The following is a 20159-nucleotide window of genomic DNA, read 5'->3' on the forward strand; positions in this document are numbered from 1 at the left end:
AATGCTTAATTTTTAAAGTGTCTGGATTGCCGGGTCGAGAGCTGTGGTTAATTTGGATATATGTGAGAGTAAATGGATACTTGGGTCGGATTGTGGGTTGACCCGCCCATAAGAATTTTACCGTAATATTTTTTCACGGTTTTTTATATTATTACTCGTGTAAATGCACGGGATACATGTTAGTTAAACTAAAAATAAAAAATTGAGAATACTTTATCAAATAAATAATATTTTAAATTAAATTAAGTAAAGATTTTCTTATCAAATTTTTATTTAATTAATTCAAATCTAAATAATTGTTTAAATTTAATAATTTTAAATTAATATTATATCTAAAAATTATAACATTTTCCTTCATCTTTCCTATTATTTTATCTTTATCTTAGTGATGCAAATAGCCTAGTCGTAATGAAGTTCAAAGTAGAAGTGGTGATATAGTGCTTCCTTTCACAAGTTGAATACAACCAACCTACTTAACCATAGTGAACTTGTAGATGGAATCTTGAAACTGTCACTGCCGGCCGGCTGTTTTCGTTACATCCCAACAATCCCCTACACATTCGGCCTTTAACTGCACTACCTCTGCCATGGCTACTCGCCTAGCAGCTATCATACGCAACTCTTTAAACGATGACGATTTCCTCCTCCTTAAGCAAACGCCCCCGCCTAAGTTCGGTGACGACGAGTATGATTCCTACGTGGATTCCGATATCTGGGATTTGCCTTCTACACAATTGTCCCTGCTAGAAGGGCGATCCACATCTACAATCTCGATTCAAGGCCAGGAGTTGTGTTCCGACAAGCTTAATTTGAACATATTTGACTTCAATCTGTCTCTCAACCAGGTATTATTGCGACCGCCCACCATAAATAATTTTCGATATCGGAACTAAAGTTGTTCTTTTCTTTTGTTTTTGTTTAGGTTTTGACTCAAACAGGATTGTTGACCTTAACAGGAGTTGAGTGGAAATTCTATATGTTGGTAGAGGAACCTGAATTCGGGCCAGGATTACCCTTGCAAACAGTTTTTATTACCGGAAGATTGGCTCCTGGAAATGAAGATTTTGAAGGTTTTTGACTGTACACATGTCTTTCTCATGTTTGACTGATTAGTGATAATATTATGGGAATATGCTTGCTCAATCAGATAAAAACTGCATAACTATTTATAGTCTTCAGCTTTTGCATGTACTCTGTGTAATGACATATTATTATAACGTGTAGGATTATGCAAATGGGTGTCAATCCAGAGTTGTCTGAGCTCTCTTCTTCAAGTAGAACCAGGCAGTGAGCGTGTTGGACCTTTGGTTGTCACTGGTCTTCTGAATCACACAATCAAATCTGGAATGTGGAAAGTGCCTAACACCTTAAATTTTCAGGTTCGTTCTTCTTTTTCACCAGTTACCTTCTGGCTCTCAATGTTGTTTGAACATAAAGAATCAATCAGTAAATGGGTAAAGAAAATTTTACAAAGTATGGTGAATATAGGGATAAACAAACAAATAGGCTCCAATGATTGGACATTCTTCGTTTCCTACCATTTGCAATATAAAATCCACATTCCCTTTCTGTTAACCAAGAAAAGACCCTCCTACTGTGCGATTTTGTATAGGAATGCATTATTGGCGTGTGTTTTTGCAGGAGAAATTTTCTATTATCACTGGGAACTACTAATCTTTGCATCTTGGGAAATAAAATATCCTTGTCTTATTATCTCATTGCAGGAATATCCACCTGGTGTGAAAGTCATACCTATGAAAAGCAGAACAGGAAAACCATTCCATACTACTAATTTAGTTGTATTTGCTCCAGATCGTGTTCCTCATATGTCTGGAGATAATGGTTTTGTTGCTTCAGGAGATGCATTAATAGTCGATCCAGGTTGCCTAACTCAATTCCATGAACAGGTAAAACTAAAAATGCTCAACAACATAAGCTGACCAAAGTAGTTTGTACTAAGAGTCTTAAATTTATTTGAATTTAAGAGGTCGAAATCTTAAATTTGATTCTCACTAAGAGAACCTTGATTCTAGTGTCATAACATTGGGATGTTGTGCGAGCCTCTTCTAGAGAAAAAAAACATGGGTCTCAAAAAAAGAAAAGGTAAAAACACAGCAGTGTATTATAGCTCTAATGCTTATTCTTTTCCCTAAAAAAGCTAAAGCTTATTCGAATCCTCAGTCTTTGTTAATGGACAATTAGCTCCTTGGGTCTCTTCCATACAAGTTAGTTAGATAGTTTTTGGTTGAAAATAATAGGGTGAATAAGCAATGATGTTTCATAAATCATGTTGGCCTCTTGGTTGGATTTTTTTTTTTTAAATTCTCACGTGTTCTTATGTTTTGTTTTTGCTGAACAAAATAATAGCTTCAGGAGATAATAGTTTCTTTGCCTAGAAAGCTACTTGTCTTCATCACTCATCACCACAACGATCATGTGGATGGTAAGTTCTTCATTATGACATGTTTCATATGCCAATTGTTATTTGATTATGGTTTGAACAATTATGATCTTGTAAGGAATGGTTTTGTGCAGGCCTTTCAGTGATCCAAAAGAACAATCCTGATGCCATACTTTTAGCCCATGAAAATACCATGCAGCGCATTAAAAAAGGTTTGAGTATCTTTACATTATCTATAGAAACAATAATCACCATGATCTAACCCTTCTTACTCTGGTTTTAATGTGGAGCTTTACTTTTTATTTTTTATATTTAAATTCATTGTGGTGCTTTTCTCTTTCACCTAGACTTCTGCTTCTGCTTACTAAGAACATCATGCAGATAGTTGGTCCAATGGATACACGAAGGTTACTGGTGATGATGAAATATGTGTTGGTGATCAGCGATTGAAAGCTATTTTTGCTCCGGTAATTTCTTTTCCAAGGTTGCTTATGTTATACTCTGTTAGAAAAAATATTGATGTGGCATCACAAAGCAGCCATATCAACCAAACAACGACTCAACGAGTTTAATTAAATTTATTATTATACTTTTTATATTTAAATAAATTAACTAGGAAAAGGATAGATATTTACTTTTTAATTAGGACTATTATAAATAATTTTTTAAAAATTCATTCTAATAAAATTATTTTCTTCAACTCCTCCTCTTATTCAAGGTTCTGATTAATTTTATACTTCATCTTGGTATGAGAGCCTCTTGGAAAATTCCAATACTTGTCCATGTTGTTGAAGTTCCAAATTCTCCCCGTTATTAGAGGATGCACTCTTCTCAAACATATTCGGTGAAGAAAATCCTCCGTCAACATTCATCAATTCAATTGTAACACATGGAATATTCACACAAGTCAACAACCCAACATTCCAAGGATGAGAAATACATGATTAAAGATTCTTGGATGACTAATTTCTACTGTACCAGAGAACGTGTTTTCTCAATTTGCAAGTGAAGTGTGCGACACAAAAAAAAAATTGTGTAGCGATAGAAATAACAATTTCCATCCAATAAACGACAAAACTCTTACATTTATGACATCATATTCAAATCCAGAAGTGAGTAAGTTCAACCACTAGAACCTACCTGCAAGTCTTAATCAAACTCTTGCTCCTGCAAGTCTTAATCAAACTCTTCCATTTCGCTCCGAAACGCATCTTGCCAAGGATAAGAAGAAGAAAATCCCAGTTAACGTGATCAAAAGCTTTCTCAGATGCAACCTCTCCCCTTCCTGCAGTGGATAGAATCAATGTATTCGTTGGCGATGAAGGTCGCGTCTATAATCTGTCTGCCTTGCACGAAAACCATTTGGTTTGGAGAGATATGATTTGTCAGGGTAACCTTAAATCTATTTGCAAGAGTTTTTGCCAGAATTTTGTAGAAGCTAAGTATTTGAGCTCCCTTGCCCCTTGAATCTTCTTCACGAGGAGAATAAAACTAGAATTCTAACACTTCACAAAGGAGACCGTTGTTTGAAAGTGCCTAAAGGAATTGAGAAAGTCATTTTTTAAAATGTCCCAGAATTCTGTAATGAAAGCAATTGTGTATCTGTCTGGTCCGGGGACTGTCTCCATCACAGCTAGCAATGGCCTCCCAAATTTCCAAAATAGTAGTCTTTTTAGATAGAGTTTTTTTTTTCTCATTGCTAATCTTCATGTATTCCACCCCTCCAAGAGTTGGTCTATCCCTATATTATTTCGTGAGGAGGTCCTGGTAGAAAGTGAGAATAAAGTCCTTAATGGCGATATTAGAAATCTAGTTTGTCTTCCTACGAGAGTTTGTAAAATTATAGAAAAATTTGGTGTTCCCTCCTTGAACCAAATACAGCGGAATCTTTGTCTAGCATTGTCTTTTTCCACTTATACAGGAAATCTAGTCTTTCCATCAGATTGGTCTTACTCTATGTTGCACGGATACGGGTATCGGATACGGCGATACGGCAAATTTTGAAAGTATAGGATACGATACGTTTAGGATACAACAAATTATATATATATATATATATGAATCATCTGAGATACACTTGGTAATACACTATTAAATTTATTTCAATATTAAATTATCATGATTCATATTATATATATATATATTAATAGTGTATCTCTACAACACTTCTTCAGCAATATAATATATATATATATATATTAAATGAAGATAGATAGGGAAAAGATGATTAGGCGGGGATCTCGACCGTCTGCGGCGGGCGGCGGATCTCGATTGACGGCGGCGGAAGAGGACTAATGGAGAAGAGTTAAAATAATATGTTATCAGTTTAGAGTTTTACTTAGGAGGCGGCCGAGAAGAGGTAAAAAGGGTTAATATTGATACCTTAAATTTTTTTTTTATTCAGTTTCATACTTAAACTTTTTTTTGTTAAACTTTTACCCAAAACGTATCCGATACACGTATCGGAGCCGTATCCAAACCGTATCGAATTGGTCAACTCTACCTAAAGTCAACGATACGTGTTTTTCCGTATCCCATACGCGTATCGCCGTATCATATCCGTATCCGATACTCCAAATTTTTTTTTGGAGTACCGTGCAACATAGGTCTTACTAGTAGCCTCTACATCTGTGAGAGTACGGTCCTCTTCCAACCTGTCAATAAGGTCATAATCATTCGAAACATTAGCAACCGAAGTTGACTTTCCTTCATTCCTTGATAAAAAATTTAAGATTTTTAAACTTTTGTGAAAGTATATAAGATGGTCTCTCTAAAATCGCTTGTTGAGCATCCCATAACATCCCCGCTTCAAACACAAAGATGTAATCAAAGAGGAGCGTTTTCAAATCTGAAGGGTGGATGGAAATGCCACAGGTAAAGATACTAGGCTTATGATTAGAGAGACGCCTATGTGTTCTGGAAAATTGATTCTTTAATCAGAGTTGTAAAGGAATCTATCAATACGGGACATGCTTCCATTGATATTATCCCTCCTACGAGTGAATTTAGCTCCTTCCAGAATGGGGTCGATGAGAAATGAGTTATTAATGAATGAGTTGAACAAATCCATCTCTCGAGTGAATCCGTTCGAGTTTCTCCTTTCACTTTCGCCACAGATGCACCAATGAAGGGCCCAAAGCGATATCAACTCCTTCAGCTCTTTATTGAAACATGTTTTTTTTTTTATTATAGTCCACTAGTCCATAAACAACGCTAAAAGCCCATATGTTGCCACTAGAGAGGCAACAAAATTTAATGAATATAGTTTTCCATAAACAACGCTAAAAGCTCCTTCAAGACTTTCTTTTTCCTATTTTGTATTTGTTCTTATATTTTCGGAATTTAGTTTCTCTAGTTATTAGCTATGTTGCACGGATACGGATACAAGTATCGTATCCGATACAGATTCGGTGATACGACAATTTTGAAAATATATGATACGATACATTTAGAATACACAAATTATATATATTTTTTAATATTAAAATAAATAAAATTATAACTTCATATTTCTTATGCATACATATATAATACTAATACTGTTTATTAAATATATATATATATATAACCCAATAGAAGTAGTTAAATAGGATAAAAGTAGACCAAATCATATACTGATTTGTATCCGTATAAGAAATAGGCAGTTAAATAGTCTCATAGGAAAACACTATATCATGATATAGAAATATCATGAAAACTAGAAAGTGAAGTACTGATTTGTATCCGTATAAGAAATAGGCAGTTAAATAGTCTCATAGGAAAACACTATATCATGATATAGAAATATCATGAAAACTAGAAAGTGAAGTCTGTACCAAAGACAGACAAGGCTATCGATCGCGGGAGGCAGCGACTTTCGATTGCATGCAGAACTTGTCGATCGCAGGCGGCGACAGAGGCAGCTGTTGATCGAGTACGGCGACAGAGGCAGCTGTTGATCGAGTACGGCGGCAGACTTTGATAAATGACGATGGTAGAATGAGAGAGAACAAAAGAAATGGGTTACTGCAAGGGAGAAATGGAGGTATCTGGTTCAAAATAATTGAATTGAAGTCCTTCAAATAATATATTTTTTAAAATATACCCCAAAACGGATTCAGAAACGTATCCAAGCCGTATCCAAACCGTATCAGATCGGTCAAACTTACAAAAAAAAAGTCAACGATACTTGTTTTACCGTATCCGTGCTACACAGGTTATTATTTATAAATAGGATAATTCAATTATAGTGTATTATTAGTTATAAATAGGATAATTCAATTATAGTGTAATCAATTCATCAATAATATTCATAATATCAATTAATAATATTAAGAACAAAGAGACGTATTGCTCTTTGTCTTGTCTTTCTTTATTTACAATCTTTTAATTCTTTCTTGTTAAGAGACATGGAAATAAAAATAATCAATAAGGAAGTAAAAATAATCAACAAGGAAATAAAAATAATCGCCGAAATGGAGGTCGTAGCACTTCAAGTTCTTATTTATTATATTTTTCAGGACAAACAGAAAAATATAGTAATTGAAATGGATTAAAAAGTGGGCATTCTAACGGTAGTAGACATTTTACAAACAAGATTGCTCCAAATGCAAATCATAATAGCGCTAATCGTCCTAAATGTACCATTTGTAATAGATTAAGACATACTAATGTCAATTGTCGAGCATATATTTTCTGTCAGATCTGCAATAAAAATGGGCATAAAGCGATGAATTGTTATCAGTGTTAAAATGAGAAACAGTCTTCTCCAATAATTATGATGACTTCTCCTCCTTCAAGTTAGATTCAGCATGGTATCCCGACTCCGGTGCATTTGAATATTTTACATCAGATTTAGGTAAACTTTAAACTCACTCCTTATACATGTGACAATTAGCAACTCAACTATTTCGAGCATGCAAAGGTCACTACATCTTCAAAATATTTTTCACGAACCAAATATTTCAAAATATTTACTGAGTGTAACTCGTTTTACAACCGACAACAATGTCTTTTTTGAATTTCACCCTACATTTTGTATTGTGAAGGACCGGGTTCAAAGGTTGAGCTTCTAAGAGGATCACTTAGAGGAGGTATATATTGTCTTGACAATTTACCTAACAATGTAAGGCATCAAGAGGTTTTATTGCAACACGCTCTAATGTTGATACATGACATCATCGTTTGAGTCATCCCACTTCAGCAACAACATCTTTTATTATTTCTCGTTTTAAACTATCAAAATTATGTAAAAATAAACTCTCATTTTGTGAATCGTGTAACATTGAAAAAGTTTACAAACTTTCATTTTCAATTTCTTATTCACGAACTCGTGCTTCTCTTGATTTGGTACATTCTAATGTTTGGGGACCCGCCCCAGTTGCTTCTTCAGATGGTAATCGATACTTTGTTTTGTTTGTGGATGATTATAGTCGATTTACGTGGTTATATCCGCTTACACAAAAATATTGAATGTTTATACCAAATTCAAGAATTTAGTTAAAAATTAATTTAACAGGAAAATTAAAATTCTACAAACAGACGGGGAGGAGAATATCACAATCTTAAATCAATTACAAATCTACATGGTATACAACACCAACTCTCTTGCCCACACACTAGTGAGCAAAATGGCGTTGCTAAAAGAAAAATTTGTCATCTAACTGAAACAAGTCAGTCTGTTAACACACTACCCTCGAAAGATTTCTGAACGGTGTATGAGATGTCGTATTTCGAGATCATTATCATCATCTATTTGGTCAATCTCGGGAACAAGAAACGAATCGGGTCCAATCACGATAGAAGTTTAATTGGATGAGCCTGTATATAAAGTCTCGGTTGTTTGGTCATCCATGCCGAGGCCTAACACATTTTCTCTACTTGTGAATACTTAAGCTCGTAGTTTGTCATTCCTTTGCTTACATAATAAAGAACTACTTCCACTTTGTACTTGTTTTCTTGAACTAGCAAACTTCTCATTGTGGTCTTGGTTCTACCCACAAGGGATTGAAGAATTAAATTCAACTAATCCCATTAAGAATGTGACTAATCTCAAATTCATTGGAAATCAGGATATATGAAATACATATTCCTGTCAAAGAGACCCCTTAGCTTTTCGTGAACATCAAAACTTCTAATCAAGATATATCTTATCAATCAATAGAACAAGTACTTATTTGACTTTATAATAATTATTGTAATTATTTTTATATTTATAAATGAAAAGTAGTGTAAATATATTCTACGACAAATTTACATTAAAAATTATAATAACAAAATCTTTCTCTTTCTTTGTTTCTATCTGTTAACTTAATTTTCATTTCTTCTCTTTATTTGTTTTTATCTGTTGACTTAATTATCAGTTTCCTTAAAATCTTTTATTCCAGTTCTATGACTCTAGCATATCTCATATTCCAACAAAATTGAACAATGAAAAACTGTTGTGATGACCACATCTCTTCTTAAATAACATTTTGTATGATCCCCGTTACTGAAACATTGCAAACCCTCGCTACTATATCATATTTATCTACGCATATCTTGCCTTCTAAGGCCATTGGAGAGTTCAAGCACTATTCTATATTTTTAAGCATTGAAATGTGTAAATATAAGCATCCTTGTTCCTGAAAAAAAGGACAATAATTTTCAAGTCAGAGCCTAAATCTGTACCTTGTTCTTCTGCTAAAGCTATATACTTCATCGGTCATGTGATTTAAGATCTCTGGCTAAACAAGGTTTTTAACTTTTCTGTACAGGGTCACACAGATGGGCATATGGCGCTACTGCACAAGAGCACTCATTCACTAATTGTAGGTGATCATTGTGTAGGGTAAGCCTTACTCTAATGGTACATGGTACTCTCACTATGCTTTTGAGATGAAAATCTACCATTTTTTATGTATGTGTGTTACACCTTGCAGTCAGGGGAGTGCAGTGCTGGATGTTACTTCTGGTGGAAATATGTCTGTATGTTTAATTCTCAATTCTTGGTTGTTGCATATATATTCTACAACATCGGATATATGTTATTTAATTCTCAATTCTTGGTTGTAGTATATATTCTACAACTGGAATATATGTTACACATTTTCTTATTTAGAATTTTGATCTCGTCCTTTAAAACATCATTTCAGTACTTAAAACTTGTGTTTGCAGGAATACTTCGAAACAACTTACAAATTTATGCAGATTTCTCCACATGTTTTAATTCCCATGCATGGGAGGCTTAACCTATGGCCAAAGCAGATGCTTTGTTCATATCTCAAGTAAGACAAAGATATGTGCTCTCTAATACCATCATCATCTCACTGTCTATGTATATTGGAAGTTGCTCAATCAAATGTATAACTCCTATTCCTTTGTGTGTCCTTCCTTAGATATCTCTGCTAGAATTTTAGAACATAAACAAAAGTACTCTGATTATGATAATCAATCAATTGGAAGAGTACCTTTAAAAGGTATGCTCTTGCCATTGGGTTTGGGCATTCTAATCTACGGGCTATCACAAACCTTATGACTTTTCATTTCTTTATATAACCTAATTATTCTTGCTTCTTTATCTATTAAATAAACTCCTAATTTCCTTCATTGATTCTAGTAATGCGGCAATAGTATTGTTTATTATGCTTTTGTTTGTACTTGTTAAGACTTTTTCATTTAATAAAATAAAGCTCGATATCATTCTTCACGTCACCCCTTCCTTTGTGCGTGGATTTTGTTTATGGCGTTCACAATTCTGACTGCTTCTTTGACTTCTGGAATGGAGCGAATTCAATGAAGTGAACTTGATTGTTGTTCCATGGGTATTGGAAGAAAGAAAACATTTAAGGACATGACTTAGGGATTCAATTTTTTACTGATACATGGGTGTGAACACTAACCCATGAACGTATGGGCAAAATGCACCTAGTGTAGAAGACTTGATTGCTTTTGCTATTTCTTTTTATTTTTTATATAGATAGAGTGTTTACTAACAACATGAAGTGACAAATATTTATACTACAACTAGTTATTGAAGTGATATGTAGAAAGACATGGAAATAAATTTCACATTAAAGTACGTTTTCTATTTCAGAAATAGGAGAGGTAGAGAAACTACAATCTTGGAAGCAATTGAAGACGGAGCTAGAACATTGTTTGACATTGTTGCATATACATATGCTGAGGTTGATCGTAGTGTATGGATTTTTGCTGCATCAAATGTGAGACTTCATGTGGATTACCTCGCTCAACAAAATAGGTTACCAACGGTAAGCACTTATGTTTAAATTATCCATATCCTATTCCTATATATGGCCGTAATCAATGGTACATTACAACAATTGAGTGTAGAGTAGTTGTAATTTCTTTCTTGTGTTTGTGGATATTATTGTTGTTATGCAGATGAATGACAATTGTGTTATATTAGTTTAAACTCCAGGTTTCCTTTTTTTAAAACGGTGCAGGATTTCTCTTTAGAAACTTTTAAGAGCAGCATCACTTCATTTGGTGATATGGTTGGTAAGAATTAGGCAGGGAAAGGGAAAGGAAAGAAGGGGAATATAATACTATGACTTTATCAGGTTTGTTAACAATAGCTGGCATAGATAGCTGTTGTTGTTATTAACATGACTATTAGAATCCACAGCCAGAGAAGTAGTCTCTTAGTTTAATTACTCTAATAAATTGATTATGGCTATAATTCATTCATTCCTAACCGAGTGGCTCTATTTTTTCTTCTACTTAGGATTTTTCAGTTGACAAGTTCAAGAGAAGCTGTGGAGTTTGTTTCTTTTTACGGTGGATATGGGGCTACATAAGTAGTAATATGTTTCATTTCAAATACTCAAAACTGACTATCACTGGCTTGCTACTGTGTTGTTCTCTGTCTGTGCTAATCTTTTCCTTGACTCTGAGTAAGAGTGACAACTGAAATAGAAGAGAAGTATGAAAAGGGAGGGAGAGAGGGAGGGAGGAGAAAGATAATATGCTAAGGGTGTTTTTTTTTTAAACTTTTTTATTTATTTTACTTTTGTAGTAGTTATCGTTAATGAACTATATAACACATTTTGGACATTCATTTTTCACCCCAATTTCATTGTTTATTTTTTTAAAATTAGCAATTCATTTTTGAAGCAAATAAGATTTTAAGAATAATTATTTTCGATTTTGTAATAAGTTAATGTGATAATTGATTTAAGTAAAAATATTTAAGACTATTATTATATTTAAGTTATTTAATATTTTTAATTAATTAAAATTAACTTAAATATTCAATTAAAAAAAATGAAATTTTGTTTTTTATTATAAATTCTGTTAATTAATTTTTTTTAATGAGTTTAGTTTTAATTAGTTTATTTAATTAGATTAAGTTAATTAAAGAAAATGAAATTATAAATGTGGAGTGGTGACTTTTTTTTTTTTTTTTTTATCATTTATTCAATTATAAATGTTAAAAATTGTTAGAAAAGTTAACTAGATTAATTAGAAAATTAATTATTATTTTTTTATATTTAATTTTTATTAACATTGTTTCATTTTTATAGGGATTTTGAGAGGAAACTGATAAATGGAAGTTATTCATCCAGAAAAATCATAATTAGGGGTGTTCATCGGTTCGGTTTCGGGTTATTCGAGTTCCTCAATTCGGTTTCTTCGAATTTTTTGTTTTTTTTTGTCAATTCGAAAACCGAACCAAATTCGAATAAATTCTAATTAAACCGAACCGAATTCGAATTTTATATTCGGTTTGAACATTTGAATAATTCAAATTCAAACCGAATTCAATTTTCTTTTATTTTAAACTCAAAATAAAATATACCAACCAAGAATTAAACCCGGGGTCTATAGCATGGTAGGGTACTATTCTACCACTAGATCACTAGTGTTTTTGTTTTATTTTTTCTTTTATTATAAATCTTAATTCAAAATATTCTAGTTGGATTATTTTGAACTTATTCTTAAGTTAAGTTTGGAAGAATAAATAATAAAAAATGAATTCGGTTTTCGGTTTGGTTTTCGAGTTGAAACCTAAACTCGAAAACCAATTCGAAAACCGTATTTGAATTCGAATTGGTTTGAAATTCGATTTGAAAACCGAAAATGAAATTCGAATTCGGTTTATTCGAATTCGGTGAATTCGAATTCGGTCGGATATTCGGTTCAGACCAAATATTGAACACCCCTAATCATAATCCATAAAGAAATGTCAAGATCCACTTAAAAGATAAAAAAATGCAAGAAAGGCTAATTTCTACCAAAGAAGAAAACCATTTTTTAAATTTAAGTCAACGTTAAGATCAATGTCAAGTCAAAGTTAGGTCAAGGCATGAGAGTCCAACCAAGGGACCCAACTAGTGACCCAATCCAAAATCCGACCCAAGATCCAATAAAAAAGAAACACATGGAGCCTCCTAGAACCTTCTTGTCGTGAGCCATAAAGAAGGATGGAAAACACTTGACAAAATTCAAATGTCTAAGTCATAATGTCATGACCATGGAATGCTTGATTCCTATTGACCGAAACATTACACCACACATCATTGAATGACATGTCAAGAGGAGAAAGCATCAACCTCCTCAATTTTGATGACATGTCAAAAAGAGAACCATTGCTTTGGGAGTTGCCAACATATTACTCTCGTTTCAAATTTGAAAATGGATTACTCTCATTTTAAATTTGAAAATCTCACTACTTTCCTCCCCAATGATTGGTAACGTAGTTTTAAATGGGCTTAGGGTGATCCTAGATATTTTAGGGTTTTCCTAGATATTTCCTATCTAAACTAACCTTAGATCAACATGCTAAGAACATTATTTTTCATTGAATCACGCCCCTAGCCTGCCCGTGTAATTTTTTGTTGTTGATGCCCTTAGGCTGCCCAAGTTTTTCCATCTCCAAACCTAAGTAAGATCACCAAGCTAATGTGCTTGGTCTAAAATGCCTTACCTAGGGTGATTTCGGCTAGCCTCCCTCTAAGGATAAACAAATTCCAATTCTATGTAACTTTTTTGATCCCCTTTATTTTGTGTCTTTGCCCATTACAATTCAATAAAAGCATGTTTTGCCTTTTTTCTTTTCATTAATATTTTCGTGTTTACATAACCTTATTGCTTTGATTTAATTTTCTGCATCATAAACATGTAAATAATGTAAAACACACCTAAAATGTAAATAATATCAGAAAAAATGAAAATCTAATACAAATAAAAATAAGAAACCAAAAACCAAATAAAAAATTAACCAAAAGGGTCAATTTAGTCTCAATCGTTCAAATTTCGTGTTTAAATAGTGTTTTGAACCTTTGAGCTTGGAAAAAAAAGGCCTTCACCGATATTGCTTAAAAATAGCCAAGAACCATCCTAAAAACTAGCCCAAATCATAAATGGTCATTCTAGTTAAAATGAGTTTTAATCTTGGATTTTTCTACACTCATATGTAGTATATTGAATATTAATAACTTGAGCCCAGATGAATTTTATTTTTAAGTTAAATAAAATGCATTGGACCGAAATGTTTTAAGATAAACCTTATAATTGGCTAAAAATTCAGTTTCTGCATTGTTCTTGATCATTCTTGATTTTTTCCGATCAATGTTTGGATTTTTTTGGGTATATTGTTGTAATATAATGTTTTATTAATGTTGGAATGCAAAAATAAGTGAAATAGTGTCATTAATTCTATCAAAATGTAAGATCTTAGGCTGCTTGGTGGTCCGACCGACAATAAATTAAGAAGAACATGTTGTTTTTTACTATAGTGACGCTTCTTCAAGGATTCCCAACGCTTGTTCTTCAGCTTCTTGATGCTTCTAGCACACTTACTATTTGCGACGCTTTTGACCGAGAGTTTTGTCCAGGCCGCTACTGCTACTTTCTATCCGACCGAGGGCACTGCTGAGCTTTCCTTCCGACACTTGCAGTTGTTCTTCATTCTTTTGCCTTTTGCTTGCAGGTTTTTATTTATTTATAGTTGTAGGTTTTCTTTTCTTTCTTCTTTGGTTTTGTGGTTCTGTATGTTTATTTCTTACTTGATCCTAGGTTAGATTAAACATAAAACTCAATCAAAATCAAAATATAAAATTAAAAAATTAAAAAATTCTTAAAAATCAAATACAAAAATAAAAAACTCTAAAAATCTAAAATATAAAGTTTTCTCTACGAGTTTGTTTGAGCTCAAAATATTTATCCTTAAAATATAAACATTCACTTCAATAATCCTAAAAAATAAATAGACTTAGAATAATCTTATACATTAATTTTTAAATTCTTAGTGTCTTGAACTTTGGGATAATTTTATGTGTGAATTTATATATTTAGGCCTTTGTTTTTCATTTTATACATTTAATTTCTTTTATATTATTGTACATAAACATATAAGAGTTTACATCAAAATTGAACAAATAAATCACCCTTAGCTGTAGGGTATAATAATTGAAAAAATATAAAAATAAAGCGTAATATATATTTTAATAATATCAAAATCTAATTAGTAGAGAGCTAAGGAGTGTTGTGGGACATATCTTGTCATTCCTTTGGGCCCTTTCACACACGTAACATGTTGAGTTATGGAGCTTACATTTATAATAAACTCTACATTGTTATAAATCAAATAACTTCTAACTAAAATTTGTATGTAGTGACAAGAAATACAGTAACTAGTCTTCCAGTCACTTAGATCACACAAACAGATATAAACTAGCAAATTCAACTTTCAGTTTGAAACGATAAAAACCAGATTACAAATATTTTTAGAACATGAGAAGAAGAATCAAAATATAAACCTTTTGCAATCTTTCTTTTCTTCACTCTATCTCTTTCGTCTTTTATTTGTTGGGCATAGAAGGCCCTTTTATAGGTAAACAAACTTCTGGAATCCATTTCTGCTGGACAATCCCATAATAACCAAAAAAAATTCTCTTATGGTCTTCCTTTTTGGCTTGGTAGAGCTAGGGGAAATGATGGCGACGTGAGGAAGATGACAAGGCAACGATCTCACCGGAAGGGATAAGGTGGGATGTGGTTGTTTTTTGGATCTGACAAAGGAACCATGGTGAGCCAAAAAGGAAGACCGGAAAGGATAAGACTATGGTTTTTTGTGGGAGGAGAGAGAGAAAGAGAAAGGGGATAGATCTTTTGTCACTAGTAAAAAAAGAGTCTATAGTGATTGGTCTCCCAATCGCTATTAGCCTCGAATCCAATCGCCGTAGACATAAAGCGATTGGATATAACACAATCGCCATCAATCGGTAGAGGTTCCTTCGCCGTTGTCTTAATTGGAAGCGGCGATTGGTATAATACCAATCGCTACAATCTTATGGCGATTGGATTAAAACCAATCGCAATTAACCTATAGTCTCTGGCGATTGGTAGAAGACCAATCGCAACTTCCATGTTGTCTTTGGCGATTGGTAGAAGACCAATCGCAACTTCCATGTCTCTGGCGATTGATAGAAGACCAATCGCAACTTCCATGTTGTCTCTGGCGATTGATAGAAGACCAATCGCAACTTCCATGATGTCTCTGGCGATTGGTAGAAAACCAATCGCAACTTACCTATACTCTTATGGCGATTGGATAAAACCAATCGCAACCTCCTATATAAATAATAATATTACAAATACCTGTAAAACCGAAAATATAACTACTACATACCAAACCAAATGGCAAATACACACAATTGAACCAATATTAACCAAAATCATCATAAACAATATTAACCAAAATCATCATAACCAATATTAACCAAAATCATAATATTACCAAAATCATAACAAAAGAAGTTTCTTAACACCAATATTTAAAATTAAAGTAGTATTACACCAACATTAACTAACACAAATTCTTACTTAATTCGCGTCTTCCCTAGAATTATCGTCGTCTTGTTGCACCGGTGGCATTGCGGTTGATGACCCTTGACCCGATGATTGACCGCCAAAATTAGTAAATTGGGCAAATAATGTAGGATCTATTAATGCACCGCCGGGTATAAACTATGACATAAAACGCATAATCTCGGCTCTCTCTATCCTTAAACCTCTCTTCAGTTTTAGCTTTCTCTATCCTCAACCTCTCTTCCATTCTTCTTTCTATATCATCGAATTTACGAACCTCTAGTTCGTGAATGACGACATGAGCCCTGAGAAAATTTTCAAGGCCTGGAACTTTTGAAGAGTCGAACATCGTAACCATTTCAGGAATGATTACGGTAGACACAAAATCGAAGTCTATCTAAAGAGTAGATGGCGCAAGAAAACCCATTTCGATGAGTTGAAAGAGAACTAGGGATTTAGAATATTAAGAGGCACAAAAGGATTTCTTAGAGAGAGAGAGAGAGCAAAGAATCACACGAGAGATATTAAGACTGACGTATGATCATTAAACATGAGTATATGAACCGTCAAAAACATATAAACATGTTCCATAGAGACGTGTCATTTAAAATAAGTAACATTTAAAGATATAATCATCAAAGTCTGTCATTAATGCAATACGTGTAGTGACAGCACATTAGAGATTTTAGTCATTCTTTTAACATTGAGAGACACGTGTCTTTTTGGCGGAAATAGTACATAGACAGATAACATATTAGTGGACAACTGTCACACTAGCCTGAAGATGAACAGTCTAAGTACACACGTAGATAGACATTTAACTTACTGTCTACATTCTTTGCCTCTAAGCTGGATAAGCGTTTATTAGACGTCGACGTCTAATCACGCTTGTCTTATAGACATCCAAAAATCTATTAAACTTCAGACGTCTAATTACGCATAAACACCACGCGTTAGACGTGTGTCTGGTTAGACGTGAGCGTCTAACTATGCTAGTCTTATAAACGTCTAAACCTCTATTAGACTTCAACGTCTAACCGCGTAGGTTTTAAACCAAGACAATCCAACTCAGAAGCACAAACTTCTTAAGAACATATACGTCTAAGTAGGTACATTCTTTAGACTACTGATCTATTTGACAGATTGAGACCTCCGTCTACACAAGTTTGTCTAGTTATACTTAAACAACATGTTCCCCTCAATTTATGCATGATTAGTTCAAATAAATCAGTCAAGATCAACAAGCCCTAAAATATTTCTAAAGTAAAAAAACTTAGTCTCGGATAGTGGCTTTGTGAACACGTCTTCCACGTGTTGATCTGTAGGGACATATTCAAGGCGAATATGCTTCTAACTAACATGCTCTTGGATGAAATGATGTCTGATTTCTATATGCTTTGTCCGAGAGTGCAGAACTGGATTGTAGGTGATAACAATTGCACTTGTGTTGTCGTAGAAAATCAGAAATTCTTCTTCTTCAATTCCATAGTCCATTAGTTGTTGTTGAATCCACAAGAGCTGAGAACAACAACTTCCTACTATAAGATATTCAGCTTCAGATGTAGATGTGGCAACTGACGTCTACTTCTTTCTAAACCAAGAGATCAAACGATCACCAAGAAACTGGAAAGTTCCACTAGTGCTTTTTCGATCAATCTTGCAACCTACATAATCTGCATCTGAGAAATTCTTTAGATTGAAACTGGAATCCTTCGGATACCACAATCCCACATTTTGAGTACCCTTTAAATATTTCAAAATACGCTTAGCAGATTAAAGTGAGATAGTTTAGAATTAGCCTAGAATCTTCCATAGACGCCGACAACAAATTGGATGTCGGGCCGGCTGGTAGTAAGATAGAGCAAAAAGCCAATGAGTCCTCTATAGACAGTGATGTTAACGCTTTGTCCATCTTCATTTTTGTCTAACTTGCTGGAAGAGCTCATTAGAGTGGTTGCAGTCGAGCAACTCTCCATTCCAAACTTCTTTAACAGTTCCTTGGTATATTTGACTTGGTTGATGAGGGTCCCTGTTTCAAGTTGACGAACTTGAAGTCCGAGGAAAAAGGTTAATTCTCCCATCATACTCATATCGAATCTGTCTTGCATCAACTTGGAAAATTTCTCACATAATTTGAGATTAGTTGACCCAAATATAATATCATCAACATAGACTTGAACAAGCAGAATATGAAAGTCTTTAACAAATCTAAACAATGTTTTGTCAACTAAGCTAATAATAAAATCATGATCAAACAGAAACTTAGTCAAAGTATCATACCAAGCTCTTGTAGCTTGTTTCAAACAATATAAATCGTTGTCAAGTTTAAAAACATTATTTGGTAAATTATGATCTAGAAAACTAGGAGGTTGTTCAACATAAACATCTTCATTTAAATTACCATTTAAGAATTCACTTTTCACATCCATTTGAAAAACCTTGAAATTATTAAAAGTTGCATAAGTTAAGAAGATTCTGATTGCATCAAGTCTGGCCACAGGAACAAATGACTCTTCAAAGTCAATTCTTTCCTCCTATCTATATTCTTGAGCAATCAACCGGGCTTTGTTTCTTACAACTAAGCCATCTTCACTAAGCTTGTCTCGAAAAACTCATCTTGTTCCAATGACCGATTGATCAGTCGGCCTTGGAGTTAAATGCCATACTTTATTTCTCACAAATTGGTTTAACTTCTCTTGTATGGAATTGATCCAATCTGGATCAAGCACCGCTTAACCAATTTTTTCTTAGGCTCAATTTGAGAAATAAAGGCAGAGTTGGCCATTTCATCCAACAATTAACGACTTGTCCTACGAGGAGAGTTAGGATTACCAATTATCAATTCTAGTGGATGATTTCTGTTCCATCTGAAGTTTGATCCAAAAGGATTAGACGTCGGATTGGATGGCTCCTCGACGTCCGAACTGTCATCAACCTTTTAAATTGGAGTTTGGATGTCTAGTTGATTTTCAACCGAATTAGCCACTTGATCAGACGAATAATTCCTTTGGATAAGAGCTTCCTCCACACTACCAAATTCAAGATTTGCTGTATTTAATCTGTTAGCAAGGTCAATGGGATCAATAAAATTGTTTTTAACAGATTCATCACAAACAACATGAAAGGATTCCTCAACAGTTTGTGTTCGGTTATTGTACACTCTAAAAGCCTTACTAACTGAGGAGTAACCTAACATGATTACAACATCTGTTTTAGCATCAAAAGCGGTCAAATATTCTTTCTCATTGTTATGAATGAAACACTTACACCTGAATACTTGAAAGTAAGAAACTGTATGAATTCTTCCATAAAATAGTTCATAAGGTGTTTTGTCAAAGCGTTTGTTGATTATTGACCAATTTTGTGTATATCATGCTGTGTTTTTGGCTTCTGTCTAGACGCTGCTTCCTTTAGTGTCCTGACTCTTCTCTTAGTAATATCATTGTGCTGTGGAGTTCTGGCACTATACAACTTGTGTCTAATACCAGATTTCTCGAGATATGAAGTTAGGCGTCTGTTGGTGAATTCGGTTCCCCGATCACTTATAATTTGAATAATACTTAAAGATTTTTGGTTTTGAATTCTTCTAAGGATCTTAATTAAATTCTCAGCCGTCTAATCCTTATATTGCACAAATACAACCCATGTAAATTGTGAGAAATCATCAATAATGACTAGGGTGAATCTCATTCTTCCAAAGCTCTTTATAGGAATTGGACCAAACAGATCCTATGTAAAAGTTCCAAGCACCAGTTAGACTGAGATTTCCCTTTATTTTTGAACGATGATTTGCTCTACTTGCCTAACTGGCAAGCAGGAAAAACCTTGTCCTTTAAGAACTTCAAATTTGGTAAATTGAAAACCAAGTTATGTGAATAAATGTTGTTGATGGTTTTAAAATTAAGATGATTTAATCTCTTATGTCATAACTAGTTTTGATCAGTTTTGGTAATCATGCATATTGGAT

At 33.6% G+C, this 20159-nt stretch overlaps 1 protein-coding gene across 2 annotated transcripts; it reads left to right on the forward strand.

Moving 5' to 3' along the window:
• Positions 1-407: 407 nt before the first annotated feature.
• Positions 408-11434, forward strand: LOC124915292. Of its 2 annotated transcripts, XM_047455986.1 has the most exons (13): positions 410-845; positions 923-1070; positions 1225-1379; positions 1725-1907; positions 2368-2443; positions 2536-2613; positions 2783-2868; positions 9136-9209; positions 9301-9346; positions 9536-9645; positions 10455-10629; positions 10825-10941; positions 11106-11268. In XM_047455986.1, exons 1-12 carry the CDS (start codon positions 588-590, stop codon positions 10888-10890), a joined length of 1455 nt encoding a protein of 484 aa, XP_047311942.1. In that variant the 5' UTR covers positions 410-587; the 3' UTR covers positions 10891-10941; positions 11106-11268. The 2 variants fall into 2 exon arrangements, with proteins under 2 accessions (XP_047311941.1, XP_047311942.1); XM_047455985.1 differs by lacking the exon at positions 10825-10941 and having other exon boundaries at positions 408-845; positions 11106-11434.
• The last annotated feature ends 8725 nt before the right edge of the window (positions 11435-20159 follow it).

Source organism: Impatiens glandulifera, chromosome 9, assembly GCF_907164915.1.
Source record: "Impatiens glandulifera chromosome 9, dImpGla2.1, whole genome shotgun sequence".
NCBI lineage: Eukaryota > Viridiplantae > Streptophyta > Magnoliopsida > Ericales > Balsaminaceae > Impatiens > Impatiens glandulifera.